At 68.5% G+C, this 26,249-nt stretch overlaps 7 protein-coding genes across 10 annotated transcripts; 5 read left to right on the top strand and 2 right to left on the bottom strand.

Annotated features, from left to right (window-relative positions):
• Positions 1 to 193: 193 nt before the first annotated feature.
• Positions 194 to 1,768, top strand: LOC115602704 (apolipoprotein A-II-like). Its single transcript, XM_030474070.1, has 3 exons — positions 194 to 290; positions 701 to 918; positions 1,609 to 1,768. Exons 2-3 carry the CDS (start codon positions 710 to 712, stop codon positions 1,724 to 1,726), a joined length of 327 nt encoding a protein of 108 aa, XP_030329930.1. The 5' UTR covers positions 194 to 290; positions 701 to 709; the 3' UTR covers positions 1,727 to 1,768.
• A 1,382-nt stretch (positions 1,769 to 3,150) lies between these two features.
• UFC1 (ubiquitin-fold modifier conjugating enzyme 1) lies at positions 3,151 to 26,020 on the top strand. 2 transcript variants are annotated; one of them, XM_030474064.1, is made up of 7 exons: positions 3,154 to 3,299; positions 3,602 to 3,669; positions 3,750 to 3,813; positions 3,907 to 3,983; positions 4,074 to 4,164; positions 4,255 to 4,348; positions 25,990 to 26,020. In XM_030474064.1, the coding sequence occupies exons 1-6, from the start codon at positions 3,177 to 3,179 to the stop codon at positions 4,324 to 4,326; spliced, it is 495 nt and encodes a 164-aa protein (XP_030329924.1). In that variant the 5' UTR covers positions 3,154 to 3,176; the 3' UTR covers positions 4,327 to 4,348; positions 25,990 to 26,020. The 2 variants fall into 2 exon arrangements, with proteins under 2 accessions (XP_030329923.1, XP_030329924.1); XM_030474063.1 differs by lacking the exon at positions 25,990 to 26,020 and having other exon boundaries at positions 3,151 to 3,299; positions 4,255 to 4,440.
• On the top strand, positions 4,703 to 8,951 carry USP21 (ubiquitin specific peptidase 21). The gene is made up of 14 exons (XM_030473945.1): positions 4,703 to 4,780; positions 5,073 to 5,154; positions 5,240 to 6,005; positions 6,557 to 6,616; positions 6,717 to 6,831; positions 6,932 to 7,043; positions 7,139 to 7,276; positions 7,363 to 7,427; positions 7,521 to 7,624; positions 7,726 to 7,812; positions 7,895 to 7,973; positions 8,080 to 8,187; positions 8,277 to 8,391; positions 8,726 to 8,951. Exons 3-14 carry the CDS (start codon positions 5,256 to 5,258, stop codon positions 8,814 to 8,816), a joined length of 1,824 nt encoding a protein of 607 aa, XP_030329805.1. The 5' UTR covers positions 4,703 to 4,780; positions 5,073 to 5,154; positions 5,240 to 5,255; the 3' UTR covers positions 8,817 to 8,951.
• Positions 9,376 to 12,364, top strand: PPOX (protoporphyrinogen oxidase). 2 transcript variants are annotated; one of them, XM_030473963.1, is made up of 12 exons: positions 9,376 to 9,540; positions 9,614 to 9,748; positions 10,027 to 10,142; positions 10,217 to 10,349; positions 10,441 to 10,585; positions 10,679 to 10,869; positions 11,234 to 11,294; positions 11,393 to 11,511; positions 11,590 to 11,703; positions 11,773 to 11,922; positions 12,001 to 12,043; positions 12,121 to 12,364. In XM_030473963.1, exons 1-12 carry the CDS (start codon positions 9,454 to 9,456, stop codon positions 12,255 to 12,257), a joined length of 1,431 nt encoding a protein of 476 aa, XP_030329823.1. In that variant the 5' UTR covers positions 9,376 to 9,453; the 3' UTR covers positions 12,258 to 12,364. The 2 variants fall into 2 exon arrangements, with proteins under 2 accessions (XP_030329823.1, XP_030329822.1); XM_030473962.1 differs by having other exon boundaries at positions 10,441 to 10,630; positions 10,687 to 10,869.
• B4GALT3 (beta-1,4-galactosyltransferase 3) lies at positions 12,300 to 14,966 on the bottom strand. Its single transcript, XM_030473988.2, has 6 exons — positions 14,543 to 14,966; positions 13,670 to 13,905; positions 13,396 to 13,586; positions 13,202 to 13,324; positions 13,021 to 13,125; positions 12,300 to 12,930 (listed from the first exon to the last, which is right to left on the bottom strand). The coding sequence occupies exons 1-6, from the start codon at positions 14,796 to 14,798 to the stop codon at positions 12,501 to 12,503; spliced, it is 1,341 nt and encodes a 446-aa protein (XP_030329848.1). The 5' UTR covers positions 14,799 to 14,966; the 3' UTR covers positions 12,300 to 12,500.
• On the bottom strand, positions 16,543 to 20,001 carry ADAMTS4 (ADAM metallopeptidase with thrombospondin type 1 motif 4). Its single transcript, XM_030473942.1, is given in 10 exon segments — positions 16,543 to 17,142; positions 17,226 to 17,401; positions 17,484 to 17,659; positions 17,739 to 17,925; positions 18,023 to 18,309; positions 18,394 to 18,564; positions 18,647 to 18,779; positions 18,967 to 19,095; positions 19,097 to 19,291; positions 19,845 to 20,001. Coding segments are annotated over 10 exon segments (1,992 nt in total). The 5' UTR covers positions 19,983 to 20,001; the 3' UTR covers positions 16,543 to 16,742.
• NDUFS2 (NADH:ubiquinone oxidoreductase core subunit S2) lies at positions 22,301 to 26,154 on the top strand. Of its 2 annotated transcripts, none has more exons than XM_030473978.1 (14): positions 22,301 to 22,416; positions 22,511 to 22,617; positions 23,165 to 23,355; positions 23,643 to 23,763; positions 23,844 to 23,956; positions 24,053 to 24,127; positions 24,224 to 24,301; positions 24,633 to 24,718; positions 24,784 to 24,903; positions 25,013 to 25,142; positions 25,308 to 25,403; positions 25,503 to 25,586; positions 25,865 to 25,922; positions 26,015 to 26,154. In XM_030473978.1, the coding sequence occupies exons 1-14, from the start codon at positions 22,331 to 22,333 to the stop codon at positions 26,050 to 26,052; spliced, it is 1,383 nt and encodes a 460-aa protein (XP_030329838.1). In that variant the 5' UTR covers positions 22,301 to 22,330; the 3' UTR covers positions 26,053 to 26,154. The 2 variants fall into 2 exon arrangements, with proteins under 2 accessions (XP_030329838.1, XP_030329837.1); XM_030473977.1 differs by having other exon boundaries at positions 22,319 to 22,416; positions 22,514 to 22,617.
• Positions 26,155 to 26,249: the final 95 nt, after the last annotated feature.

Raw genomic sequence — 26,249 nt, 5'->3', positions numbered from 1 at the left:
TTGGATCACCAGCACCTACCACCCATATCCTGCTTGTGCCGTGGGGATATGGGGTCACAAGGGTGGGATATGGGGATGGGACATGGGGTCACAAGGGTGGGACATGGGGACACAGGGACAGGACACGGGGTGTGGGGCCACCCTGGCGAGGCCGCGGAGGGGCGGCCCCCACACGACCCTTACCCCCAGAGTGTTTATCCAGGCCCGGCCCCCCCGGCCAGGGGCGGGAGCTGAGCCCGGGGGATAAAAACAGCCCCCGAGGGGCCCCCACAGCCCCGAGTCCTGCCCAGGTGAGCGGCGCCAGCGCCGGGCAGGACGGGCTGGGGGGCAGGAGGGGGCTGCGGGGTTGGAATGGCGCAGGATGGGGCTGTGGGTGCAGGATGGGGCAGGGCTGGGGTTGTGGGGCAGGGCTGGGGCCATGGGATTGGAATGGGATAGGGATGGAGCTGTGGGGCAGGGAGGGAGTTGTGGTGTTGGAATGGGGCAGGAAGGGGCTGTGGGGTCAGAATGGGGCAGGATGGGGCTGTGGAGCAGGGATGGGGCCATGGGATTGGGATGGGATAGGGACAGAGCTGGGGGGCAGGGCTGGGGCTGTGAGGTCGGGATGGGGCGGGAGCTCACACTGGGGCTGTGGGGCTGGAGGGGACTCGGTGCCATGGGGCAGCCCCACGGTGACGCTGCCCCATTCCCTGTGTCCCAGCCCGGCGAGATGAGGGCGCTGGCGGCCGCGGTGCTGGTGCTGCTGCTGGTGCTGGGGCCCATCCAGGCCGCCCGGTCCCGGCGCGAGCCCCCGGCCGAGGCTGCTGCTGAGGGCCCGGCCGAGGACTTCTTCAGCCGCCACCTCCAGACCTTCTCCGACTTCATGACCAAGGACCTGCCCCAGAGGCTGCAGGTGGAGGAGATGCGGAGCCAGGCTGAGTACGGAGGGGATGGGGGGGCGCGGGGGGGGCATTGGCCCCATTCCCGTCCCCACCCCCATTCCCATCCCCATCCCCATTCCCATTCCCATCCCCATCCCCACCCCTATTCCTGTCCCCATCCCCATTCCCATTCCCATCCCATCCCCAGCCCCATTCCCATCCCCATCCCCATTCCCATTCCTATTCCCATCCCCACCCCCATTCCCATCCCCATCCCCATTCCCATCCCCATCCCCACCCCTATTCCTGTCCCCATCCCCATCCCCATTCCCATCCCCATCCCCATTCCCATCCCCATACCCACCCCTATTCCTGTCCCCATCCCCATCCCCATCCCCATTCCCATCCCCACCCCTATTTCTGTCCCCATCCCCATTCCCATTCCCATCGCCACCCCTATTCCCATCCCCACCCCCATCCCCATTCCCATTCCCATCGCCACCCCTATTCCTGTCCCCACCCCCATCCCCATCCCCATTCCCATCCCCATTCCCATCTCTATTCCCATCCCTATTTTCCATCCCCATTCTCATCCCCATCCCCACCCCCACCCCTATTCCCATCCCTATCCCCACCCTCACCCCCATTCCCACCCCACCCCCATTGCCACCTCCATCCCCACCCCCATTTCCCATCCCCACCCCCATTCCCACCCCCACCCCCATTCCCACCCCCATTCCCTCCTCAGGGCGTACCTGGAGCGGGCCAACAAGCAGCTGATGCCGCTGGCCCAGGAGCTGCGGAGCAACGTCCTCGGGCTCTTCTCCTCCCTCCTGGACCTGGGCAAGAGCAAGGAGCAGCCCTGAGCCCCCCCGGCCCCCGGCCCCCAATAAACCCCTTGAGGCGCTGCTGTGGCCCTGTGCTGTGGGGATGGGGGCACGGGAACGGGGGGTTGGAATTGGGGGGTGGGAATAGAGGGATGGGAATTGGGGGGATGGGAATGAAGGGTATGGGAACTGAGGGAATAGAATTGGGGGGATGGGAATTAGGAGACATGGGAATTGGGGGGGATGGGAATGGAGGAATGGGAATTGGGGGAGATGGGAATCGAGGGATGGGAACTGGGGGGATGGGAATTAAGGGTATAGGAATTGAGGGAATAGAATTGGGGGGATGGGAATTAGGGGACATGGGAATTGGGAGGGGACAGGAATGGAGAAATCAAATGGAGGGATGGGAATTGGGGAATGGGAATTAGGGGAGATGGGAATTGGGGGGATGGGAACGAGAGGATAGGAATTGGGGGAATAGAATTAGGGGAGATGGAAATTAGGGGACGTGGGAATTGGGAGGGGACAGGAATGGAGAAATCAAATGGAGAGATGGGAATTGGGGAATGGGAATTAGGGGAGATGGGAATTGGGGAGATGGGAACGAGAGGATAGGAATTGGGAGCATAGAATTAGGGGAGATGGAAATTAGGGGACATGGGAATTGGGAGATGGGAATTGGGGGATGGGAATTGGGGGATAGGAATTGGGGGAAGGGAATGGAGGGATGGGAATTAGGGGATGGGAACTGATGGGACAGGAATTAAGGGTGTGGGAATTGGGGGAACACAGCTGGGGACATGGGAATTGGGGGGATGGGAATGGAGGGATGGGAAACGGCGGGATGGGAACGGGAGGACAGGAAATGGAGGAATGGGAATTGGGGGAATAGAATTGGGGAGATGGGAATAAGGGGATGGGAATTGGGTGGACAGGAATTGAAAGTATGGGAATTGGGGGAGAATTAAGGGACATGGGAATTGGGGGTGACGGGAATGGAGGGGGTGGGAATTGGGGGGACAGGAATTGGGGGAATAGAATTGGGGGAATGGGAGTTGGGGACACGGGAATTGGGGGAATGGGAATTGAGGGAATGGGAATTAGGGGAATAGAACCAGGGGATGGGAATTAGGGGTCATGGGAATTGGGGGGACGGGGATGGAGGGATGTGAATGGTGGAGTGGGAATTGGGGGGGACAGGAATTTGGGGGGATGGGAATTAGGGGATGAGAAGTGGGGGGGATGGGGGGTGGGAACTGGGGGATGGGAACTGGGGACACGGGGAAGGTGCCCCCCCCGCTCAGCTCTGCCAGCACTAAAGATGGCGGCGCCGCGGGAGCGTCACGCCCCGCCCGTGCCCACAGTAAAGATGGCGGCGCCCACACCCGCCCCCTCCGCGGGCGCGTCACGCCCTTAAGCAAGATGGCGGTGCGGCCTCCGGCGTCACTTCCGCCCCCAGCTAAGATGGCGCTGTTCCGGCGGGACCATGGCGGAGGAGGCGGCGCGGCGCGCCGTGGCGGAGCTGCCGCTGCTGCGGACGGCGGCGGGGCCGCGGGACCGCGAGGGGTGGGCGCCGCGCCTGAAGGAGGAGTACCGAGCGCTCATACAGGTGCCGGGGCCGGGCCCCCCCGGGTTCGGTTCTATCCGGTTCCCCCCCGGTCCGGTTCCTCCGTTGTCCGGTTCCCCCCCCCGGTCCGGTTCCGCCCGCTCCGTGTCGCTCCGGTTCCTCCCCCGGTTCCGGTTGTGTTCGCTTCCCCCCCCGCCCCGCCGCGGTCCGGTCGCTCCGGTTCCCCCCGTTCCGTGTGTCCCGCGGGTCCGGTTCCCCCCTCGATTCACATCAGTCCCGGTCGCGTCCTCCCCGGTTCCCGGTTCCCCCCCCTCCGCTTACACCCGCTCCCGTCCCCCCCCCAGTACGTGGAGAACAACAAACGCGCCGACAACGACTGGTTCCGGCTTGAGTCCAACGCTGAGGGCACCCGGTGGGTGACGGGGGGGGTGGCCGGGGAGGTCCCGGTGGGGGGGTCCCGGAGATTGAGGGCCCCCCCCCGGTCTCTTACAGATGGTTCGGGAGATGCTGGTACATCCACGAGCTGCTCAAGTACGAGTTCGCCATCGAGTTTGATGTGAGCGGGGAGGGGGGGGGGGACACACACAGGGAGGGGAGTGGGGGGGTCCGGGGGTGCTGACTCCCCCCCTCCCGGTGTTACCCCCCCCAGATCCCGGTGACGTACCCCAACACTGCCCCCGAGATCGCCATCCCGGAGCTGGATGGGAAGACAGCCAAGATGTACAGGTTGGGGGGGGGTCCCATAGCGGGGGGGGGAGGTCCCTGGGGTCCCCGGGGGGTGTCCCTGGGGTGCTGACCCCCTCTAACCCCCCCCAGGGGTGGCAAGATCTGCCTCAGCGACCATTTCAAGCCTCTCTGGGCCCGGAACGTCCCCAAGTTCGGTTTGGCTCATCTGATGGCCCTGGGGGTGAGTTGGGGGGGGGGTCCCCTCGGTGGGTGGGGGGGTCCCCTCTGTGGGTGGGGGGTCCCCATGGGTGCTCACCCTCTGTCCCCGCAGCTCGGGCCCTGGCTGGCCGTGGAGGTCCCGGACCTGGTGGCCAAAGGGATCATCCAGCACAAGGAGAAGTGAGCAAAGGGGGGCTTGGGGGGTGCAGCCCCTCCCCCACGGAGGTGCCCCCCAATTCCCTCCCCTCCCCCGCTGCTGCCGCCCCCCATTTGCCCCCCAATAAACTCTTCCACCCCGGCATTGCCGTTGCCTGCTGCTCTGGGGGGGGCTTCCTCTAATCCCTCGGAGGTGCGACCCTACAATAACGCAGCCCCGGGGGGCGCTGTCGCTTTAAGAAGAGCGGGTGCTGCGGCTCCTTTAAGAGCGGGGGGGGTGGGGTGGGTGGTGGTGATGGGAACAGACGCCGCTACGTTTCCATAGCGACGCGGGGAGGAGGGGGCGTGGCCTGGCAGCGGTGGCGCATGCGCGGTGCGTGCGGCGAAGCCGCCGCGGGCGGGGCCACGGTGGTGGCGGCGGGGGGAGGAACAAAGATGGCGGCGGGGGCTGCGGGAGGTGTTGCCATGGCGGCCCGCGGGAGGTGCGGCGGCGGCGGGGGGGGGGTCCGGTACCGCGGGGGGGGGGACGGGAGGTGACCGGTGTCCGGGGAGGGGGGGGATGCGGAAAGGAAGGGCGGGGTGACCGACCCCCGCGGCGCTTCGCCCCGCCTGGCAACGGCGGGGTTGGGGCTGCAGGGGGGGGTTCGGGGCCGGTGGGTGCGAGGAGCCGGGTCCCGGAGGTGCTTCCACGGCTCAACACCGGGAGCGGGGCTCAACACCGGGTCACCCCCCCCCCCCCCGCGCTGACCGGGCGCGTCTCTCGTTGTGCCGCAGGGCCCCCGCCGACGGGACCCTCCGCCCGGCCGCTGCCCGCGGGGGGCTGTGAGCGGTGAAGGCGGCGGCGGCGGTGGCAGAGGTGGGTCTGTCCGTCCCCCCCCACTTCCCCGCTCCCGGTGCCCCCCCCCCGGCACAACCGGCATCACCCGTTGCTGTCCCCGCAGGGCTCCGCTCTCCACCATGCCCCAAGCCTCGGAGCACCGCGGCGGCCGCGCCCGGGACCACGCCGTCGTCACCTCGCAGCCCAAAGCCGCCGCCAAGCTGCCGAGCGGGCACCGGGCGCTGAGCCAGGAGCGCCGCGCCGCTGCCATGGCCTCCGCCGCCGCCGCCGCCAACGGCCTGTCCCCGGCGCCCAAGCTCCGGCTCCTGCCGCCGCGTCCGGGGCCGCTGGACGAGCGCAGCAAGAAGCTGGAGCTGGAGCGGGGCCGGGCCTCGAAGCGCGGGGACGCGGCGCGCGGGGCCACGTGCCGGCGCGGCCCGGTGAAGGCTGACCACGGTGTGCGGGTGCCCGGCTCCCCGCAGGCCGGTGCTGTGCCGGGCAGCGCCTCCTTCTCCCTGCCCAGCGGGGCCGAGCGGCGGCGGAGCAACCTGGCGCGCTCCAAATCCATCAGCATCGGTGACCTGAGCCAGGGCGGCGGCGGCGGCCGCGCCGAGGACGTGGCGGCGGTGCTGAGCCGGCTGGTGCTGAGGGACTGCGGGCACCAGCTGAGCGCCGGCGCGCTGGCGCTGCGCAGGAGCTCCTCGCTGCGCAGGGTGAACGTGGCGCCGGTGCTGGACGGGAAGCCCGGGGTCCCGCTGCTCTCCGTGCGGCCCGAGGGCTGCCCCCGGACTCGCGCCGCTCCCGACCCCCCGTACCCTGTCCCAGCGCCCGGCAGCCCCGCACTGGGCAGGGCCCCAGTGCCCGCCCGGCCCGAGGAGAAGGTGGCAGCAGTAAGAGCATCAGGATTTGTCCCCCTCACCCCCACCAGGGCCCCTCTCACCTCTCCCCGCTCTCTTCCTCCTTGGGGGGTGCCCGGTGCCATCCCTGTTTCCAGAGCAGCCTGTCCCATACGTGGGCCTTAAAGCCCTGAAATCCCAAGGGATTGCTGTGCCCGTCCCCTGGTGCCGCTTCGCCCCCCACCACGGGTGGGTGTTTGGCCCCGCTCCGGTGCCCGTTGTCCCCGAGGTGGCTCTGCCACTAATTAATCCCCCTGAGCCGAGGCCCAGAATAGCCGGGGGAAATCGGATCAGGCGCGGTTGGGAGGCAGCGGGGACCCGCCGGGGCTGGAGCCGGGGCCATGCCGGGGCTGGCGGAGCTGCCACAGCGGCTGCTGCCGAAGCCCCGCGGCCGCGGCGACGCCGCCGTTGCCGAGTCGGTGGCTCATGCGGCCGTCATGGGGCTGCTGCTCGTCACCGGGGAGGTGACACGGCGGGGGGGTGGCTGTGGGGGGGGGGTGACACCGTGGGGAGGGGTCTCACCATGTCCTTTTGCGTCCCCACAGCCCCACCACACGCTGCTGCTGGGCTCCGGCCACGTCGGCCTCAGGAATCTGGGCAACACGGTAAGTGCCACCCGGGCCCGTGTCCCTCGTTGGGGTGGCCCCAGCCCCGTGGGGGTCCCCGTGGCGTGGCGGGGCCGTGCCAGCACCGCTGTCCCCGCAGTGCTTCATGAACGCGGTGCTGCAGTGCCTGAGCAGCACCAAACCCCTGCGGGACTATTGCCTGCGCCGGGACTTCCAGCAGGAGCAGCCCCGCGGCCCCCAGGAGCTCACTGAAGGTGGGACGGGAGCCCCCCCCCCCCCCGCACCCTCAAGCACCCCATTAGACCTGATCTAACACCCGCCCCCCCCGTGCTGACCCCCCCCCGGTCCCCGCAGCCTTCGCCGATGTCATCGCCGCGCTGTGGCACCCGGATGCGGCCGAAGCCGTCAACCCCGGGCGCTTCAAGGCCGTCTTTCAGAAGTACGTCCCCTCCTTCACCGGGTACAGGTGAGGTTTCACCCCCCCCAGGGTACCCCCAGCTCTATGGGGGGGTCCAGGGGTGTGATGGCTCCGTGTGTGCGGGGGGTCCCCCCCCTTTGCAGCCAACAGGACGCGCAGGAGTTCCTCAAGTTCTTCATGGACCGGCTGCATGTGGAGATCAACCGCAAAGGCCGCCGGACCCCCAGTATCCTCTCGGACACGCGGCGGCCCCCCACGCTGGAGGACCCCGAGGGGCTGAGGTGAGGGGGGGACACACACACACAGACGGGTGGGTCCTTGGGGTGCCCCCCGGCTGCAGCCAGAGCTCCCCCGTCTCGCCCCACAGCGACGACGAACGCGCCAACGTGATGTGGAAGCGGTACCTGGAGAGGGAGGACAGCAAGATCGTGGGTGAGCACTGCTGGGCTCCTCCTGCACCCCAAAACACCTCTCGGGGGGGCCCCTCTGACCCTCCTCTGACCCCCCCCCTCTCCTCACCCCCAGACCTCTTCGTGGGCCAACTGAAGAGCTGCCTCAAGTGCCAGGCGTGCGGCTACCGCTCCACCACCTTTGAGGTCTTCTGTGATCTCTCCCTGCCCATCCCAAAGGTAGGGATGGGGCTGAGCCCCCCCTTTTCGTCACCCCCAGACCCCCCTTTTTCCCTCCCAGACCCCCGTTTATTCCCCACCTTCTCCCTGTTCCCCTCCAGAAAAGCTTTGCCGGGGGCCGGGTCTCGCTCCACGACTGCTTCAGCCTCTTCACCAAGGAGGAAGAGCTTGACTCAGAGAACGCCCCGGTGAGAACCGGGGGCTCGGGGTGACCCCCACCCGGTCCCGGTCCCCCCTGTCCCCCCCTCACCAGCACCGTGCCACCGGCAGGTCTGTGACAAGTGCCGGCAGCGGACACGGAGCACCAAGAAGTTGACGATCCAGCGCTTCCCTCGCATCCTGGTGCTCCGTATCCTTTCCCATTGGAGCGTTGGGGGGTCCCGGTGCTCATGGGGAGGGTTGGGGGGGGTCCCAGTGCTGCCACGTTTCCCCTTGACGCCCCCCCCCCGCCCCAGACCTGAACCGGTTCTCCACCACCCGCTACTCCATCAAGAAATGCTCCGTCTTCGTGGACTTCCCCCTGCAGCAGCTCAACCTGCGGGAGTTCGCCAGCGAGAAAGCGGGTGAGGACCCGGGGAGGGGGACACTGAGGGGCCGGGGGGGGACACTGAGGGGCTGGGGGGGACATACTGAGCCCGGGCTCCCCCCACAGGCACCCCCATCTACACCCTCTATGCCCTTTGCAACCACTCGGGCAGCGTCCACTACGGCCACTACACGGCGCTGTGCCGGGACCCGGCCGGGTGGCGTGTCTACAATGACTCCCGGTAGGTGCCACCCCCGTTCCCGTGTCCGTGTCCCCCTCCTGGTGTCCACAACTCCCCCAAACCCCCCAAATTTGACCCCCACATCCCCACTTCACCCCCAATCTCCTCTCAAGCATCCTTGACCCCCCTAAATCTACCTCCCAACACCCCCCAAGGGCGCCTAAATCCTTCCTACCCCCTTCCCTGGGCCATATTCCCCTCCCTCTGTCCCTGACCCCCTCCCTGTGCGCTGTGGCCCCTCCCTGGGCCACATCCACCTCCCTGTGACCATGTCCCTGTGTCCCTGCCCCCCTCACCCTGTCCGTGCCCCCCGGTGCTGAGGGTGCCCCCGCAGCGTCTCGCCCATCAGCGAGAACCAGGTCCCGTCCAGCGAGGGCTACGTCCTGTTCTACGAGCTGGAGGAGCCGCTCGGCCGCCGGTCCTGAGCCCCCCGCGGAGCACCCGCAGGTGGGGGCTGCCCCCCCCGCCCCCCCCAAGGACCCCGCTGGGGAGGGGGAGGGGCGGCCGCGGCCCCCCCTGGGCTTTTGTCAATAAATTTATTAAGAAAAATACCCAAAAAGCCGCAGTTTGGAGGGGGCGGGGGCGGGGCTAGGGGAGGGGGCGGGGCTACCGACGGGGCGGGGCTTAGCGGGTTTAACAGGTTATGGGCGTGGCTTACTTGCTGGGGGCGTGGTTGAGGGAAGGGGCGTGGCTGCTGCTGATTGGTTGGCTGAGGCGCAGGGGCGGGGCTTGCCGCCGTTCTGTCGCCCGCGGGTCAGTCAGGCGGCAGCGTCCTCCTATTGGCTCTCCCCGTCCTTAGCCCCGCCCTTTCTTATCGGCAGCGCGGGGCGTGGCCTGCTGCGGGAGCGTTGATTGGCTGGTGAGGCGCGGGGGCGGGGCTTGCCGCCTTTCTGGCTCCGCCCCTCCCTCTGCGCAGCTTAGTGCCATTGGCTCTGCGCCTCCTTAAGTCCCGCCCTTTGTCCTTATAAGGAGAGGGGGCGGGGCCAGCCGCTCCCGGGCGGTGCGGGGCGGGACACGGCGCCGGTTCCGGGGCTCCGGTGACCGGCCCGGCCCGGGGCGCTCATGGCACCGACCGTGGCCGTGGTGGGAGGCGGCATCAGCGGTTTGGCCGCCTGCTATCACCTGGTCCGGAGCCCGCACCCGCCCAAGGTGACCGCGGGGGTCCCGGGGGGGTCCCGGTGTTACCGGGGGGGGGGTCTTGGTGTGACCGCGCTGTCCGCAGGTGCTGCTGCTGGAGGCCGGTGCCCGCCTCGGGGGGTGGCTGCAGAGCACCCGCGCTGCCGACGGGGCCGTGTTCGAGCATGGGCCGAGGGGGATCCGGCCCGGGGGGGCGGCGGGAACCGACACCCTGCACATGGTAACGGGGGGGGCCGGGATCTGGGGGGTCCCGGGTGGGTTTTGCGATCTTAGGGGGCTCTGGGTGGGTGCCTGGGTCTAGGGGGCGGTCCCTGGTGGGGTTTGGGGTCCGAAGGGGGACCCTTGGTGGGTGATGAGGTCTGGGGGGGGGGTCGCTGGTGGGTGCTGGGTTCCAGGGGGGTCCCTTGGTTGGTGATGCGGTCCAGGGGGGTGCCGGGGTCCGGGTTGCCCCGGGGCAGGTCCGTGCCCCCGCCGTGCCCGTCCCCCCCATCCCCGCAGGTCTCGGAGCTCGGCCTGGCCGGCGCCGTCCTGCCCGTGCCCGGCGACCACCCGGCCTCCAGGAACCGCTTCCTCTACGTGGCCGGGGCCCTGCACAAGCTGCCCTCGGGCCTGGGGTAGGTGCCTGATGCCGTCCCCCCCCGCCCCGGTGCCACTGGGGTTCCCCCCCCTGAGCCGCGGCTGCCCCCAGGGCGCTGCTGCGGCCGGTGCCGCCGTTCTCGCGGGCGCTGCTCTGGAGCGGGCTCCGGGACCTGCTGGCGCCGGCCGGGACGGAGCCGGACGAGACCATCCACGCGTTCGTGCGCCGCCGCTTCGGGCCGGAGGTGGGTGCCTGCCCCGGGCGATAGCGATTATCGGTACCCGGCAGCCGCCAGGCGGGGCCCGGCCCGGCCTCACCGCAGCGTGTGCCCGCAGGTGGCCGACATCGCGGTGGACAGCCTGTGCCGGGGGGTGTTCGCCGGGGACTGCCGGGCGCTGAGCGTCCGCTCCTGCTTCCCGCTGCTCTTCCAGGCCGAGCGGCGCCGGCGGTCGGTGCTGCTGGGGCTGGCGCTGGGCTCCGGTGAGCGCCGCGGTGGTGGCGGGAGAGGGGGGGGACACACGCACCGTGTTACGGGGCGGGCGGGGGGGGGGACACCGGCGCTGTCGCCCGCAGGGAAGGAGCGCGGAGCCGAGTCGGGGCTGAGCCGCCGGGCGCGGGCCGAGCGCTGGAGCCAATGGTCGCTGCGGGGCGGGATGCAGACGCTGCCCGAGGCGCTGGCGCAGTTCCTGCGGGAGCGCGGTGTGGAGCTGCGCTGCCACCAGCCCCTGCGCAGCCTGCGCCGCCGCCACGACGGCCGCTGGGAGGTGCGGACCTGGCGGAGGGATCCCCATCCCCGTGCCCCCCCTCACTGCGTCTCTGTGTCCCCATCCCCGCATCCTCATCCATGTCCCTCATCACCACGTCCCCCATCCCTGCATCTCTGTGTCCCCATCTCTGTGTCCCTATGTTCCCATTCCCGCATCCTCATCCATGCCCCTCATCACCATGTCCCTCATCACTGTGTCTTCCATCCCCATGTCTCCATCACCACATCCCTGTCCTCATGTCCCTCATCACTGTCCCCATCTCCGTGTCTCTGCATCCCCAATCCCCATGTCCTCGTGTCCCCTATCACCGCATCCCCATCCCCGTGTCCCTGTGTCCCATCACCCCCCTCCTTCCCCACAGCTCACCCTGGCCGATGGCTCCGTCACAGCCGACCACGTAGTCAGCGCCCTCCCGGCTGCAGGTAGCTGCTGGTGCTGACACCCCGGGGTGCCACCAGGGTGTGGGGGGGGACGGACAGCGCTGTGTGTGACCCCCCCATCCCCGTCCCCCTGTCCTCAGCGCTGGCCGAGGCGCTGCCGGCCGAGGCGGCGGCGCTGGCGCAGGAGCTGCGGCGCATCCCAACGGTGTCGGTGGCTGTGGTGAACCTGCAGTACGAAGGCGTTGCACTGCCCGTCACGGTGAGAGCGGCAGCACCCAGGGGTGGCCCCAAGGGTGTCCCCAGCACCCAGGGGTGACCCCGGCCCGCTCCTGCCCAGGGTTTCGGGCACTTGGTGCCCTCCTCAGAGGACGGGTCCCTCCTGGGCATCGTCTACGACTCAGTGGCCTTTCCCCAGCACGACGGCGCGGCCGCGGCCTCGCTGCGCCTCACGGTGAGCACCGGGGCCGGGATTGGGATGGATCCTGGTGCCAATCCCTGGGAACACTCACGGTGCCGATAGGTGATGCTGGGAGGAGCCTGGTTCGAGCAGAGCTTCGGGGACCCGGCGGCGGCGGCGCCGGAGCTGCTGCTGCACCGGGCACAGGCAGCCGTGAGGGAGCAGCTGGGGCTGGAGCCGGCCCCGACCCGCTCCATCGTCAGGGTGCACCAGGTGGGTGCCAGCACCCATGGGGGCAGGAACGGGGACATGGGGGGGGTCCCATGGGTCTCACTGACTGCTCCCCCCCAGGCCTGCATCCCGCAGTACACGCTGGGCCACTGGCAGCGCACAGGTAAGTGGGTGCTGAGGTGCTGGGGAGGCGCCCAGCACCCCCTCCCCTGGCACCCAGCACCCATCCCGGCCCCGCAGAGCGCATCAGCCGCTTCCTGGCCGAGCACCGGCTGCCCCTGAGCCTCATCGGAGCCTCCTACAGCGGCGTCTCCGTCAACGACTGCATTGCCAGCGCCAAGGCGGCCGTGGGGCGGCTGCTGGGGCCGCAGCACTGACCCCCGCTGGCCCCCCCCGTGCCCCCCCCGCACCCCACAGCCTTAGGACAAAGTGTATTTTTTAATTGAAAAACCCTTATAAAGGTCCAGGGAGCGGCTCATAAATAGAATAAATAACGTTGGGCCGGTGGGGCCGGGCCCCCACGGCCTACCCCCAGCGCCGGCAGCTCCCCATGGAGCTCTCCAGGATCTGGGGGGGGCCCTTCCCGGTGCCCAGAGTCCACGTTGTGGGGGGGGCCGGGCTTAGCGGGTGCCCTGCGCCAGGCTCCGGTTGTCCCCGCGGGCCGGCGGCGTCCCCTCGTCCCGCACCACCACGTTGGTGGCACCGTCCCCGGTGCCCTTCGGGCTGCGCTGGGTGATGCCCGGGGCCGGTTGGGTGCTGTTCGGTGCCAGGGGCCGGTGTGGGGCCAGTGAGAGCCCCCGGTCCCCCCAGGCCGCGGGGTCCCGGGGGGGTTTGCGCAGCATCTCCTCGCGGAAGAGGCTGGTGCTGCTCCGGGGCCGCTGCCCGTCGTGGCCGGGGCCCGGGGGGCGGCGGGCGGCGCGCGGGTCCGTGCCGATGTCCACCGTGAGGTTGGTGTAGAGCGGGTGCAGGTGCTTGGCCAGCAGCACGTAGCTCAGGGAGTTCATCCCGTCCTGCGTCCACATCCGCTGCGTGCGGATCAACAGGTCAAACCTGCACCGGAGGAGGAGGAAGGAAACAAGGAATGTCACCACCGAGCCCCCCCCCCAAACCGGTGCCACCCCCCACCGTGCGCCCCCCAACCTGTGGGGGTTTTCCTCGTTGCCTTTGTCGCTCTTGTGCTTCACCATCTTGTAGTGGCCAATGGAGACGGGCGGGCGGGCGATCTTCATCCCGGCCAGGCGCACCCTGCAAGGGGGGGGGCCGCGGTGTCACCGGGGGGGGGCCGGGTGTGGGGACACCCCTGTCACCTCCCCGGTCCTACCTGGTGGCGATGTCGTCGTCCTCTCCGCCCCAGCCCCAGTACTCGTTGGGAAAGCCGTTGATCTTCATGTACTGGTCAGGGGTGAGCGCTGAGACCCCCCCGAAGTACTGGGGGTACGGCAGGCTGCGGGGGGACACGGTGCTGAGCCGCTGCTCCCGGTGGCGCCCGGTTTCCCCTCCGCCTCCATCACCCACCTGTATCCGAACTTGTTCATGGCGACAGAGACGTGTTTGGGGTTCCAGGGGTCGCACGTGTAGAGGTTGTGGTCGTTCTCGGGGATCAGATCGACGTCGTGCAGGAAGAGACAATCCCACTCCTCATCCTTCAGCGCCTCCTTCACCCCCACGTTCAGCAGCTTCGCTCGGTTGAACGTGGAGTTACCGGCCTGTGGCGGGGAAACGGGGCCGGTAACGGCGCTGTGGAGCCAGTGAACCCCCCCCCCGGTGTCACCCCCTGCCCTGGTCTCACCTGGTGCACCACGTAGATGCCGTACTGGAGCTGCTGGCGCTGCAGGAAGGGGTGCAGGTAGTAGAGGAGGTGGCCCAGGTGGGTCTCCCGGTTGCGGTGCGGGATGATGACGGCCGTGCGGGACCGGGGCTCGCAGCCGGGCGGTTGGTACCGGCCGCCCTCCTGCACCGCCGGGTTCTTGGCCCGGATCTGCTCCAGCGTTGGCACCCGGCTGAAGGTCACCGTCAGCGGCCCCACTGCGGGGGGGGGTGGAAGGCAGCGGTGGGTTGAGGGGGGGCAGCCCCGGGGCCATTCCCACAGCCCGGAACCGCGGGAGCGGCCCCAGCGCGGCCGGTCGGGCCGGTTCTGCCAGCTCTTTCCCCGCGGAACCGGTTCTCCCTCCCGCGGGATCCTGTTCTGCTCCGGGAGGGGGGGTGGTTCTTCCCCTGTGGGTCCGGTTCTCCCGCCGAGGGGGCCCGTTCTCCCCCCAAAGGGGCCAGTTCCCTTCCCACGGGGCCCGTTCTTCCCCTGGACACCCGGCTCTCTCCCCAGAAGGGCCGGTTCTCTCGCCGGGGCCCCTGCTCTTCCCCCATAGGGGCCGGTTTTTACCCCCGCCGGTCCCGTTCTCCTCCCATAGGAACCGGTTCTTCCTCTCGCCCATCCCGTTCTCCCCCCATAGACCCGGTTCTCCCCCAACAAGGGCGGGTTCTCCCCCCATAGACCCGGTTCTCCCCCCAGAGGGGCCGGTTTTTACCCCCGCAGGTTCCCTTCTCCCCCCATAGGGGCCCGTTCTCCCCCCGCCGGTCCCGGTCCCCATTTCTCCCCCTGAAGAGCCCGGTTCTCCCCGCGGGGTTCCCCGCTCCCGCTCCGTTACCGCCTCCCCCCGTTGCTCACCGAGGAAGGGCGAGCGCTCGGGGCAGAAGGGCAGCGGGCGCGCGGGGTCGGGCCGGGCGGGCTCCCGCGGCAGGAGCCGGCTGAGGTTCGCGTACACGTCGTGGGTGCGGGAGTAATCGAAGACGGGCCCCGCGGCGCGGCCGAAGAGGGACGTGAGGCTGCGGAACCCGCCCAGCGAGAAGTAGGCGACGAAGGCGAACTGGCAGCCGACGAGCAGCGCCAGCGAGCGCGGCCGCTCCAGCAGCCGCCGCAGCATGGCGGGGGGGCCGCGTCACCGGGCGCCGGGCGGCATCGCGGGCGCTGCGGGGCGGGGGGAGGCGCCGGGCCCGGCCGCGGCCCCTCCGGTACCTGCGGCAGCGCCTCAGCCGCGCCCGGCCCGCGCCGCCATCTTGGAACGCACTGGGGAGGGAGAGCGCAGCGCGCGTGCGCGGGGGGGCGGAGCCTTCCCCGGAGAGGCAGCTCTTAAAGGGGCCGCTCCGGTGAAGGTGGTTGTGGGGCCCACCCGGGGTAACTGAGGCGGTGGGATCAAGGAGGGATCGAGGAGGGATCAAAGAGGGATGAGTGCGGGACCAGGGTGGGATCAAGGAGGGATCAAGGGGGGGTGAGTGCGGGACCAGGGTGGGATCAAGGAGGGGTGAGCGCGGGGTCAAGGTGGGATCAAGGAGGGGTGAGTGCGGGGTCAGAGTGGGTCAAGGTCGGGACACGGCCCCCCTCGGGCAGGAGGATCCGGGCCGGCACCACCCAGCCCTCCGCTACCGAGCCCCGCGGCTCCCGGTTGGAGCTGACAATGGAGGATGCGGCCACATGAGCCTGGAGGGGAGCGGACGCGGGTGCCAGGGCGCAGGCAGCGAGGCCTTCCGGGCAGGACCCGGGGAGGGGGACGTGGGGGACGGGGGGAGGTTCCCGGAGACGGGCGGCAGGACCCGGGGGCGCCGGATACGGCGGGAGGGGGCGTGGCTTCGTGCAGGGGGCGTGTCCACCTGGAGCTCCACCCCCGCTGCGTCTCCCTGGCAACCGCGCACGCCACCGCCCTCCTTCTGCGAGATGGCCACGCCCTCGTAGTGACGTCACAGGGATAGCGCGCTCTGATTGGGTGATGGACGAAAGCGGGCGCGGCGGCGGGGAGCTGCGCGGGTCCCTGTGCCCGTCCCCTCCCTCCCCGCCCTTCCCGGGTCCCTCTCGGGGTCCCCGCGGCTCCTCCCCGCGCCTTTAACCTCATCGTGCTGCTGCTGCGGCCGCCCCGCCACGTCCTGGCTGAGCCCAGTGAGCGACGGGGCCCGAACCCCCGAATTCCCTCCCGAATCCCCCCAAATTCCTCCCAACCCTTCAAAATTCACCCAAATTCCCGACAAATTCCCCCCAAACCTCTCAAATTCCCCCAAAACCCCTCAAATGCTCTCAAATCTCCCACAGCCTCCCAAATTCCCACTAATTCCCTACAAATTTCTCTTAAACCTCAAAAATCCCCCCAAATCCTCCTAAAATCCTCCCAAATTCTCCCCAAATCCCCCCAAACCTCCCTATTCCCCCTTAATTCCCCCCAAATTTCCCATAAATCCTCCCCAAACCTCCCCATTCCCCCCTAATTCCCCCCTATTTCCCCATAAATCCTCCCCAAACCTCCCAAGTACTGCCAAATTCCCTCCATCCCCCCCAAATCCCCACAAATTCCCAAATATCCCCCCCAAAAACCTCCCAAATCCCCCCAGATCGCTCCCAAATCCCCCAATCCCTGCTCCTGGCACACTGGGTGCTCACACCTCGCACTGCCCCCAAACACGGTTCCACTCCCCGATGCCACTATTAACTTCCCGGCCCCACAGAAGCCAGAGCAGGCGAGGCCAGGGGCTGAGGGGGCTCCGGTGGGTCAGGGGCTGCGTTCCATGGGGAATTAGGGGCACCCAATAAAGTTCCTTCAGCACAGGGGTGCTGGTGCCTGTTCTTGGGGTGCTGGGAACCATGCGGGGGGGGGCCCGCGGTGATCACCACAACCACACCGGCTCCATAAATAGCTTTAAATAAAGGCGCTGGGGACTGCACCCAGGGGGGGTTCCACAGCCGGGGGGCCCCGGGGCCTGCCCAGGGCTGAGGTAGACGCGGTGACCGGCACTGGGGCTCGGCGCAGAGGCTGCCGCCATCCATCGGTAACCAAATCCATGGTGCCACCAGGATCAGTCTCATCCCATCACCCTCCTTGTGGCTACTTGTGGCGCCGGCGGCTCCTGAGGATCTCCAGGATTTGGGCTTTTTGCTTCTCCCAGGCTTCCGACGGGCGCCGTGGCACAAAGAAGCTGTATTTCAACCGCGGCGGCCGCTGCTCATCCACCACCAGCGCCTGCAGCACCACGGGCTGCGGCAGCGGCCCCCGGCCCGCCAGCATCTCGGTGGCCGCGGTGGCTCCGCTGTAGCGCAGGGTTATCCCCCTGCCCAGCGCCACGTCGGTGGCCGATGGCACCAGGATGTAGCCACCATTGAGCAGGGACCCACCGTCCGGGCGCCGGAGCGCCAGGAAAACATCCTCGGCACCGGGCGCCGAAACCTGCCGCACCAGGACGTGCGTGGCACCCGCCGGGATGGTCACCACGTCGTTGTAGCCGTAGCTGTGGGGTGCAGAGCGGTTGGACGGTGGCACCCATGGGTGCTCCCCGCCCCGCCGCTGCCGCCGCCGCCGCCAGGCGCTTACCGGGCTTTGGTGAAGGAGCCGGACACTTTGGTGCAGCCGGAGCCGTCGCCGCCGCAGCTCATGCACTTATCGAACTTCTTCTTGGAGCCGATGACTCGGTCGCAGCCGGCGGGGATGCAGCGGCCACGCACGCACACCCCGGTGCTCTCCGGTGAGCACGGCGTCCCATCGGCGACCTGCGGCACCGCACGGCCTCAGAGCCCGCCGCAGGAAGCCCGTGCTGGGTTCGGGGCGCGGGGGGGACACCGCAGCGCTTACCCTCTGCTGCAGCACATGGTAGTAGCCCAAGGTCTGGGACTGGCAGATCAACTTGCACCGATCCCGCTCGGCCACGCCGCTGTAGCGCGGGACCCAGTCCCGCGGCGCCGGCAGCCCCCTGGCGAGCTCCGGGCGATGGTTGTACGCGGCACATTGCTCCTCCCGGAACGCCAGAGCTGCCGGGGCGAGCGGCGGGGTCAGCGCCAGCCCCCAGTCCCCGCCCCGGTGCCGCCCCCGTCCGCGCATCCCCCTCACCGGAGCCGCCGGGACACTCCTCCACGCTGCAGGACTGGACGCGGGTGCGCTTCCCGCGGCAGTAGCGGCCGCCGTGGCGCGGTGCGGGCGCGGTGCAGTCGCGGTGCGAGAGCCGGACGCCGCCGCCGCAGCTCCGCGAGCAGCCGCTCCACGGCCCCCACGGCCCCCAAGCGCCATCCACCGGAGTCTGCACCGGGAAACGCAACGGGAATGGGGTCAAACGGGAGCCGGGGGGCGAGAGGCCGCCCCGGTGCCCTCCGATTCCCCCCCGCCCCGGTACTCACGGTGAGCTCCTGCATGCGGGTGGTGCTGACACAGGCACCGTCCATGCAGACGCTGCCCGGCGCGCACGGTGTGCCATCGGCCCAGGGGAAGTGCTTCGTTTGGCATACGGAGCGGCCGCCGGTGTGGCCGGTGCACCAGAGCCGGGCGCAGGGCGGCTGCAGGTCCCCGCAGTGCCGCGACTCGGGCCCGAAGGCGAGCTGGCATTGCCGCAGCAGCGGGTACACGCTGCCCGGCAGCGCCGACGGCAGCGGCAGCCACTCCGGAGGCTGGTCCAGGAGGCAGTGACCTGCGGGGAGCACGGCACCGGTGATGCCGGGGAGCACAGGGATGGGACGTGGCTGCACCGGGGCTGCCCAGAGTCGGCTCGTACCGTGGCCGTTATCCAGGAAGTCGGTGATGAAGCGGGCGCTGCACGGGGACCACATCTCGCCGGGCTCCAGCGAGGAGAGGACAGGAGCCATCACCCTCCGGGTGGCTCCGGTGTCGCCGTTCAGCTCCCGGCAGGGCTGCGCCGTGTCGTGCAGCATGTTGAAGACGTGGCCTGCGCCGGGGGACGGTGGCGTCAGCCCCGAGGGGGTTTTGGGGGTGTTCCGCCGTCCCCCCATGTCCCCGTCCCCACTCACCCAGCTCATGGGCGACGGTAAACGCCGACTGCAGCCCATCGTCCTCCACCACGGCGCAGCTCCGCGCCGGGTCGCACACGGTGCCCACGTCGGCCATGCCCAGCGTGGCACAAGTGGCCGCCCCACACAGGTCCTGGGGGACAGGCGGGGGGTGAGCACCCCAAAACCAGCACCCAAACCCCATGGGATGCACCCCAAGGACCGCGGGAGCCGCGAAACCCATGGGCTCAGCCAGCACCCAAACCCCTTGGGGGGCACCAGCAGCACTCAGCCACCCCACAGGGACCTCAAACAGTGCGGACCCCCCCAACGTCCCCCACCTGCCGGGTGAAGAGGACGGCGGTGTCGAAGTGGAGGGGACTGTCCTCGTCGGGGACATTGAGCCCCTGTTGCCACTGGCAGAAGTTCCGGAGCATCTCGGCGGCGTTGGGGGTCGGGGGGGGGTCCGGGGTTGTCGGGGCCCAGCACCAGCAGCCGCGTTACCCGCAGCTCCACCGCGTTGCCGAGGCTGCCGTGGCGGAAGGAGCGGGCGGCCGCCGCCAGCACCGTGAGCAGGTACGGCCGCAGCCCCGCGCCGTGGAACCGCGCCATCGCCTCGTCCGCCACCACCAGCAGCTCCACGAACCGCGGCACCGAGGCGAAGCGCTGGGGAGGAACGGGGGGCTTGGGGGTCAGGTCTGGGGTACCTCAGCATCACCCCACCGCATCCCAGTGACCCCCAGAATCACCCCATTGCATCCCGGGGCTCCGGGAGCCGGCGGGGGGAACCCTGGTCCAGCCCATCCCAGTTCAGCGTGTCCGGTCCTGTTCCGTTCTGCCCCCAGCTCGTCCCAGCCTATCCCAGTCCCGTTACATCCCATTCATCCCAGTCCTCCCTGGTCCCTCCCATCCTGGTCCATCCCAGTCCTATCCCGGTCTCAGTCCATCCCAGCCCGTCCTGGTCCCGTGTGTTCGGGTCCGTGCCAGCCTATCCCGGTCCAGTGTGTCCTGGTCTATCCCAGTCCCAGTCCCAGTCCCAGTCCCGGTCCACCATGGTCTATCCCATCGCGGTCCCAGCACGGTCCATCCAATCGCAGTCCCGTGTATCCTGGTCTTTCCCGGTCCATCCCGGTCCAGTGTGTTCCGATCCGTCCCAGCCCGTCCCATCCCGATCCCGGCCGGTCCCATCCCGGCCCCGTGTGCCCTGGCCTGGCCGTACCTTGGTTCTCCTCGGGGCCGGCCCCACGCGGGTCCGTGTCCCGGCTTCTCCCGGTGCCGTTACGGGACACGCGGGACCGGGAGCGGCCTCGACAGCGGTGGCGGCAGCGACCAGGAGCGCCAGGAGCTTGCAGCGCATGGCCCGGGCACCGCGACACCGCGACAGCCCCGCGACAGCCCCACAATAGCCCCGCGACAGCGGCTCCCGCCGCCTTTTAACGGGCGGGATGGGCTGTCCCGGGAGGGGCGGAGCGGAGCGGGGCGGCCCCGACCCCCCCTCGGGCCGGTCCGGGAAGGCAGAGCGGGGACACCTCCCCCGGGACCCCGCGGGATCTCCCCTCCGCGGGACCGGTCCCGGGGGAGGTGTCGGGTGCCCGCAGGGGCTCTACCCCTGCCTGTGCCCTTCATCCCTCCTCCTCCTCATTCCCTTCATCCCTCCCTGTCCCCCCATCCCTCCTCATCACCTTAATCCCTTCTCATTCTTCTCAACCCCTTCATCCCTTCTTATCCTCCTCTTCCTCCTCCCCTCCCTTGTTCCCATCCCTCCTCATCCCCCCATCCTTCCTCATCACCCTCATTCCCTTCATCCCTCCTTGTCCCCCCGTCCCTCCTCATCCTTCTCTTCCTCCTTATCCCCTTCATCCTCATCCCCTTCATCTCTCCTCATCCTCTTCTTCCTCATCCTTCCCTGTCCATTCCATACCTGCCTGTGCCCCCCATCCCTCCTCAGCCTCCTCATCCCTCCTCATCTTCCTCTTCCTCCTCATCTCTCCCTGTCCCACATCCCTCCTCATCCCTCCATCCTTCCCCATCCTCATCCATCCCCTTCATCCCTCCTCATCCCCCGCATCCTTCCTCATCCTCATCCATCCCCTTCCTCCCTCCTCATCCCCCGCATCCTTCTTCATCCTCCTCATCCCTCCCTGTCCCCTCCACACCTGCCTGTGCCCCCCATTCCTCCTCATTCTCTTCATCCCTCCCGGTCCCCCCATGACCCCTCCCCATCCGCCCCGTGTCCGCCTTTCCCAGCAGGGCCACCCGCTGTGTCACACCCGAGTCACCTCCTGTCCCCCCCCCGGCAGGACACGGCCCGCATCCTGCTTCCTCCCTTCTGGGAAGAGGAGACCGGTCCCGAGGCCGGTCCCGGTCCGGGGGGGCCCCGGGCGCTGCCGGTGCCGTCGGTGCCGTCCCCGGGATCGGGGTGACGCGGTCCCGGACAAAGGCAGCCGGTGGCACCCGGTGCCGCCGCACAAAGAGCCTCTGTGCGCCCATGGGACCCGCAGCACCCGCTGGGCTCCGGCATCTGCCACAGCGGCTGCTCCCTTGGGACCCACCAGTGTCCCCAGCTCCAGCGCCCCCAGCTCCAGCATCCCCAGGTCCAGCATCCCCAATTCCAGTATCCCCCAGGTCCAGCATTCCCAGTTCCAGCACCCCCAGTTCCAATGTCACCATTACCAGTATCCCTCAGTTCCAGCATCCCCAGCTCCAGTATCCCTAGTTCCTGTATCCCCATTACCAATATCTCCCAGCTCCAGTATCCCAAGTTCCAGCATTCCTAGCTCCAATATCCCCATTACCAATATCTCCCAGTTCCAGCATCCCCAGCTCCAGTATCCCCAGTTCCAGTATTCCCAGTTCCAGAATTCCTAGCTCCAATATCCCCAGTACCAGTATCTCCCAGCTCCAGCATTTCCAATTCCAGTATCTCCCAATTCCAGCATCCCCAATTCCAGCCTCCCAAGCTCCAGTATCTCCAGCTCCACTATCTCCCACTTTCAGTTTCCCCAGTTCCAGTATCTCCCCGTATCTCCCAGCTGCAGTATCCCGGTTCCGGCTCCCCAAAGCTCCACCATCTCCCGGTACCCCCAGCCCCGGTGTCCGCAGCCCGGGGGTCGGGGTGTCCCCAGCACCGCGGGGGGGGGGGGGGGGGGGTTTGGGGGTGGCCGGCGGCCAACGCTGTCCGTGCCACCGGCGCGACCCCGTGAGTCACGGCGCGCCGGGAACAGCCGTGACGCGGGGCCGGGCGTCACGGGCGCGGGTGACGCAGGGGAGGGCGCGGGACCGGTGACCCCCGGGGTGGGACAAGGCGGGGGGGGGGACAACGACACCAGGGACCCACCAGCGGGGCTGGGGGTGCCGCCGGCCGGGACATCCCGTGCTGGTCACCCGTGTGCCACCATCACCGCCCCGGCACCCGCATGGGGACACGGGGGTGTCATGGTGGGGGGGGACGGGGGCCATGTCCGGCCCCTCCATCCCTGCCATGTGCGCCCCATCCCCGCCATGTGCGCCCCATCCCCACCCTGCCCCACTCAAATATGGCGCCGACGCCAGCGCCGTGTCCCCGATGTTGCCCTTAGTAAAGATGGCGGCGGAGCCGCCCGCAGTCAATATGGCGACGTGGTGAAAGTGTCTGCCCTTTTCAAACATGGCGCCCACCGCCACGCCTCCCCTCCCTCCCCGCGCCTGCGCAGTGCCAAGGGCAACATGGCGGCGCTGCGGGTGCTGGGGAGGCTCCGGGCACCTTCGGGGCTGCGGGCGGCGGCGGCGCGGCTGGGCCCGGCCCCGGCGCGGTGAGAGCGGGGGCAGCGGCGGGGGGACGGGGCTGCGAGCGGGGCTGGGGGCGGCTGGACCGGCCCCCGGCTCACGGCACGTCCCGGCCCGCAGCGCGGCGCGGCAGTGGCAGCCCGATGTGGAGTGGGCGCAGCAGTTCGGCGGCGCCGTCATGTACCCGAGCAAAGAGACCGCGAAGTGGGTGCCGCCGCCTTGGAACGGTGAGGGGCGGCCCTTGGGGGGGGTGCTGGGGGTGCCCCCGGGGGTGCTCGGTGGGCTCCGGGGTCCCTGGGGTGCCCTGTGCTGTTTGGGGGGTGCCCCGGGGCTCTCATTATTTGGAGTGACCTGGGGCTGGGAGGGTGCTTGGGGCTGCCTCGTTCCCCGGTGGGCTCTGGGGTCTCTTGTGTGCCCTGTGCTGTTTGGAGGGTGCCCTGGGGCTGTCATGGTTGGGGTTTGGGGGTGACCTGGGGCTGGGGGTGTGCTTGGGGCTGCCTCATTCCCCCCCCCCAGTTCGGGGTTCGGGGGTGCGGGTGTGTGTGTGTGGGTGAATCCCTTGGGAGCTTCCCTCTCCGGAACCTTGGAGCTGTCCCAGGATCCTGCTCTGAGCCCAGCTGGCGGCCGGAACGCCGCGTTCCTGATGTGCCGCCAAGCGCCGAGCCCGGCTCTGACGTCCGTGTGTGCGGTGTCCGTCCTGCCGGGAAGAGCCGGGGCTCAGGGGGACATTCCCCCCTTCCCGACTGCCTCCTCCCTCCTTCCCTCCCGGCGCAGACAAGGACCCTGTGGCTCACAAGAAGGTTTCCAGTTTGACCATCAACTTCGGGCCGCAGCACCCGGCGGCTCACGGGGTCCTGCGGCTCGTCATGGAGCTGAGCGGGGAGTCGGTGAAGAGGTGCGACCCCCACATCGGGCTCCTGCACCGCGGCACCGAGAAGCTCATCGAGTACAAGACGTACCTCCAGGTACGGCCGCAGGGACGAGCCGCTCCCCGTGGGGACGCTGGGATGGGCTGAGCTGTGCCTGCCCCATCCCTGGTGGTGTTGGACGGGGCTTGGAGCATCCCTACACACGGATCTGGATGAGCTTTAAGGTCCCTTCCAACCCAAACCAGTCTGGGATTCCATGGAAACACCGTTGTGGCTCCAGGCTTGGAGGGACTGGGGCTCTCACAGCGTCTATGGGCTGGAAAACTCCATCGGAGCGATGTTATCCATGTTCCTTCCCGCTGTATCCCGTTTCCTCCCGTCAGGCTCTGCCTTACTTCGACCGCCTCGACTACGTGTCCATGATGTGCAACGAGCAGGCCTATTCCCTGGCTGTGGAAAAGCTGCTCAACATCCGCCCGCCGCTGCGGGCTCAGTGGATCCGGGGTGAGGAAGTGGGGGAGGATTCCATAGGGATTCCATAGGGATTCCATGGGGGTTGCAGCTCACTCCGCTCTTCCCCCCAGTGCTCTTCGCTGAGATCACGCGGCTGCTCAACCACATCATGGCCGTGACCACGCACGCGCTGGACATCGGCGCCATGACCCCCTTCTTCTGGATGTTTGAGGAGAGGGAGAAGGTGAGGGGCACCGGGGGGCCGGGGGGGGCCGGGGCCGGGTGTGGGGCAGCCGGTTCCCCCCCCCGGAGCAGCCGTTTCTCCTTCTCTCTCCTGCAGATGTTTGAGTTCTATGAGCGGGTGTCGGGAGCACGGATGCACGCTGCCTACATCCGCCCCGGGGGGGTGCACCAGGTAACGCTGGGGGGGGGTCCCCCGATGGGTGGCCCTGGGTGGGTGCTGACCCCTCTGGTTCCCCCCTTTCACCCATCTCCTTCTTGTCCCACCCAGGACCTGCCCTTAGGGCTGATGGATGATATCTATGAGTTTGTGAAGAACTTCTCCATACGGATAGATGAGGTGGAGGAGGTGAGGATCCCGCTGGAAAACTGAAATGAGGGAAGTGCAGGTTGGAGATAGGGAAGTTCATCCCTGTGAGGGTGCTGAGGCGCTGGCACAGGGTGCCCAGAGAAGCTGTGGCTGCCCCATCCCTGGCAGTGTTCAAGGCCAGGTTGGACACAGGGGCTTGGAGCAACCTGCTCCAGTGGAAGGTGTCCCTGCCCGAGGCCTTACATGAGCTTTAAGCTCTCTTCACCCCAAACCAATTTGGAACTCTAAAACTGGGAGGGGGGGACACCCTGAGGGCTGGGGACGGGGTGGGAGGGGTGCCGGGCGGCTGATGGACACGCCACCACTGCAGATGCTCACCAACAACCGCATCTGGAAGAACCGCACCGTCGACATCGGCGTCATAACGGCAGAGGAAGCTCTGAACTACGGCTTCAGGTGGGTCTGGGGACCCCGGGAGGGCCCCGCGGCGGGGCCCCGCTCACCCGGCTCCCTCCTCCCAGCGGGGTGATGCTCCGGGGCTCGGGAATCCACTGGGATCTACGGAAGACCCAACCCTACGACGTCTACGACCAAGTGGAATTCGACGTCCCTATCGGCTCCCGGGGCGACTGCTATGACCGGTACGTGGGGGTCAGACCCACACTGGGGGGCTGTGATGAGGCCCTGCTGGCCCCGTGGGGCACCCACCGTGCGTGGTTGTGGGTGCTGAGCGCCGGGGGGGGCCCGCAGGTACCTGTGCCGCGTGGAGGAGATGCGCCAGTCGCTCCGCATCATCCTCCAGTGCCTCAACAAGATGCCCGAGGGCGAGATCAAGGTGGATGATGCCAAGATCTCGCCGCCGAAGCGGGCGGAGATGAAGGTAAAGGAGGTTCCACCCCACACGGGGCCTCACCAGGAGGGGAAACGTGGGGTTTGGGGTGTGTTTTGTGTCCCCATGTCCATCCCTGGACACACCGTGGCCAGTGGCAGCAGGACTGTGGCCACCACCCTGGTTGTCACAGTGGCCCGTGTCCTCTCTCCGCAGACCTCCATGGAGTCCTTGATCCATCACTTCAAGCTCTACACTGAGGGCTACCAAGTGCCCCCTGGGGCCACCTACACGGCCATCGAGGCCCCCAAGGTGCTGCTTGTGTTACGGTGACACAACGAGGGGGGACCCTGCGGTTGGGGGACACCTCGGTGTCACCGTGTCCCCAACCCCGTCCCCGTGTCCGTGCAGGGGGAGTTCGGTGTGTACCTGGTGTCCGACGGCAGCAGCCGCCCCTATCGCTGCAAGATCAAGGCGCCGGGATTCGCTCACCTGGTAGGAGGAGAAGCCGGTTGTGGCATCACCCCCATGGCGAGGGGGGTGTCGGGGTGTGTGGGGGGGGTCCCCACATCTCCCTTTGTGCTGCTGGTGCTGGTTTCCTTTGCTGTGCCCATATGTGACCACATCCCGCAGCCGCTCCGGATGTGGTGAGCGGGGATGTGGCCACACCATCATCCTCCTTGTCCCCTCGCAGGCCTGGGGTCAGGGTGCTGGGTGCTGGGTGCTGGAGGGGGCGATACGGGGTTCATGGGGGGTTCCTTGTGTTCCTTCAGGCCGGGCTGGACCGCATGTCCCAGGGCCACATGCTGGCAGACGTGGTGGCCATCATCGGTACGTCCCCTCTTTGGGCTGGGGGGGCTCCTGGAGGGCTCCCCCCATCCTGGCTGCCTGCTCCTCCCCTCACCCCTGTGTCCCCCCCCCAGGCACACAGGACATTGTGTTCGGTGAAGTGGACCGGTGAAGCGGCGGCTCCAGCTCCTCGTGTCCCATTGGGGGGGTCCCGGTTCCCCCCTTCCTTTGCACCCCCTTTTCCTCTGCTGAGACTAATAAAGGCTGAAGCGGGCGCTGCGGCTCCGTCCCTTGGCCCGGCCCCCGCTGCTCCCGGGGGCACTTCCCTTCCCTCCCCTTCCCATGTGGGGTTTGTGGGCGAGAGCTTCC

The sequence above is a fragment of the Strigops habroptila genome, chromosome 22 (assembly GCF_004027225.2).
Source record: "Strigops habroptila isolate Jane chromosome 22, bStrHab1.2.pri, whole genome shotgun sequence".
NCBI classification, from domain to species: Eukaryota; Metazoa; Chordata; class Aves; order Psittaciformes; family Psittacidae; genus Strigops; species Strigops habroptila.
The sequence above is the reverse complement of the archived record's forward strand: the minus strand, read 5'-3'. Positions and strand labels throughout refer to the sequence as shown.

Excerpts from the sequence above, each read along its gene's own strand:
- USP21 (XM_030473945.1), top strand. The coding sequence starts at position 5,256 with ATGCCCCAAGCCTCGGAGCACCGCGGCGGCCGCGCCCGGGACCACGCC. Across the intron at positions 7,428-7,520 it reads GGAGGACAGCAAGATCGTGG|ACCTCTTCGTGGGCCAACTG; the intron begins GTGAGCACTGCT and ends CCTCACCCCCAG. Across the intron at positions 8,392-8,725 it reads CGTGTCTACAATGACTCCCG|CGTCTCGCCCATCAGCGAGA; the intron begins GTAGGTGCCACC and ends GTGCCCCCGCAG.
- NDUFS2 (XM_030473978.1), top strand. The coding sequence starts at position 22,331 with ATGGCGGCGCTGCGGGTGCTGGGGAGGCTCCGGGCACCTTCGGGGCTG. Across the intron at positions 22,417-22,510 it reads CTGGGCCCGGCCCCGGCGCG|CGCGGCGCGGCAGTGGCAGC; the intron begins GTGAGAGCGGGG and ends CCCGGCCCGCAG. Across the intron at positions 25,587-25,864 it reads CGCCGGGATTCGCTCACCTG|GCCGGGCTGGACCGCATGTC; the intron begins GTAGGAGGAGAA and ends GTGTTCCTTCAG.
- LOC115602704 (XM_030474070.1), top strand. The coding sequence starts at position 710 with ATGAGGGCGCTGGCGGCCGCGGTGCTGGTGCTGCTGCTGGTGCTGGGG. Across the intron at positions 919-1,608 it reads GAGATGCGGAGCCAGGCTGA|GGCGTACCTGGAGCGGGCCA; the intron begins GTACGGAGGGGA and ends TTCCCTCCTCAG.
- UFC1 (XM_030474064.1), top strand. The coding sequence starts at position 3,177 with ATGGCGGAGGAGGCGGCGCGGCGCGCCGTGGCGGAGCTGCCGCTGCTG. Across the intron at positions 3,670-3,749 it reads TCCAACGCTGAGGGCACCCG|ATGGTTCGGGAGATGCTGGT; the intron begins GTGGGTGACGGG and ends GGTCTCTTACAG. Across the intron at positions 3,984-4,073 it reads AAGACAGCCAAGATGTACAG|GGGTGGCAAGATCTGCCTCA; the intron begins GTTGGGGGGGGG and ends AACCCCCCCCAG.
- PPOX (XM_030473962.1), top strand. The coding sequence starts at position 9,454 with ATGGCACCGACCGTGGCCGTGGTGGGAGGCGGCATCAGCGGTTTGGCC. Across the intron at positions 10,143-10,216 it reads AAGCTGCCCTCGGGCCTGGG|GGCGCTGCTGCGGCCGGTGC; the intron begins GTAGGTGCCTGA and ends GGCTGCCCCCAG. Across the intron at positions 11,295-11,392 it reads CAGCGCCCTCCCGGCTGCAG|CGCTGGCCGAGGCGCTGCCG; the intron begins GTAGCTGCTGGT and ends CCCTGTCCTCAG.
- B4GALT3 (XM_030473988.2), bottom strand. The coding sequence starts at position 14,798 with ATGCTGCGGCGGCTGCTGGAGCGGCCGCGCTCGCTGGCGCTGCTCGTC. Across the intron at positions 13,587-13,669 it reads GCATCTACGTGGTGCACCAG|GCCGGTAACTCCACGTTCAA; the intron begins GTGAGACCAGGG and ends TCCCCGCCACAG. Across the intron at positions 13,325-13,395 it reads ATGAACAAGTTCGGATACAG|CCTGCCGTACCCCCAGTACT; the intron begins GTGGGTGATGGA and ends GTCCCCCCGCAG.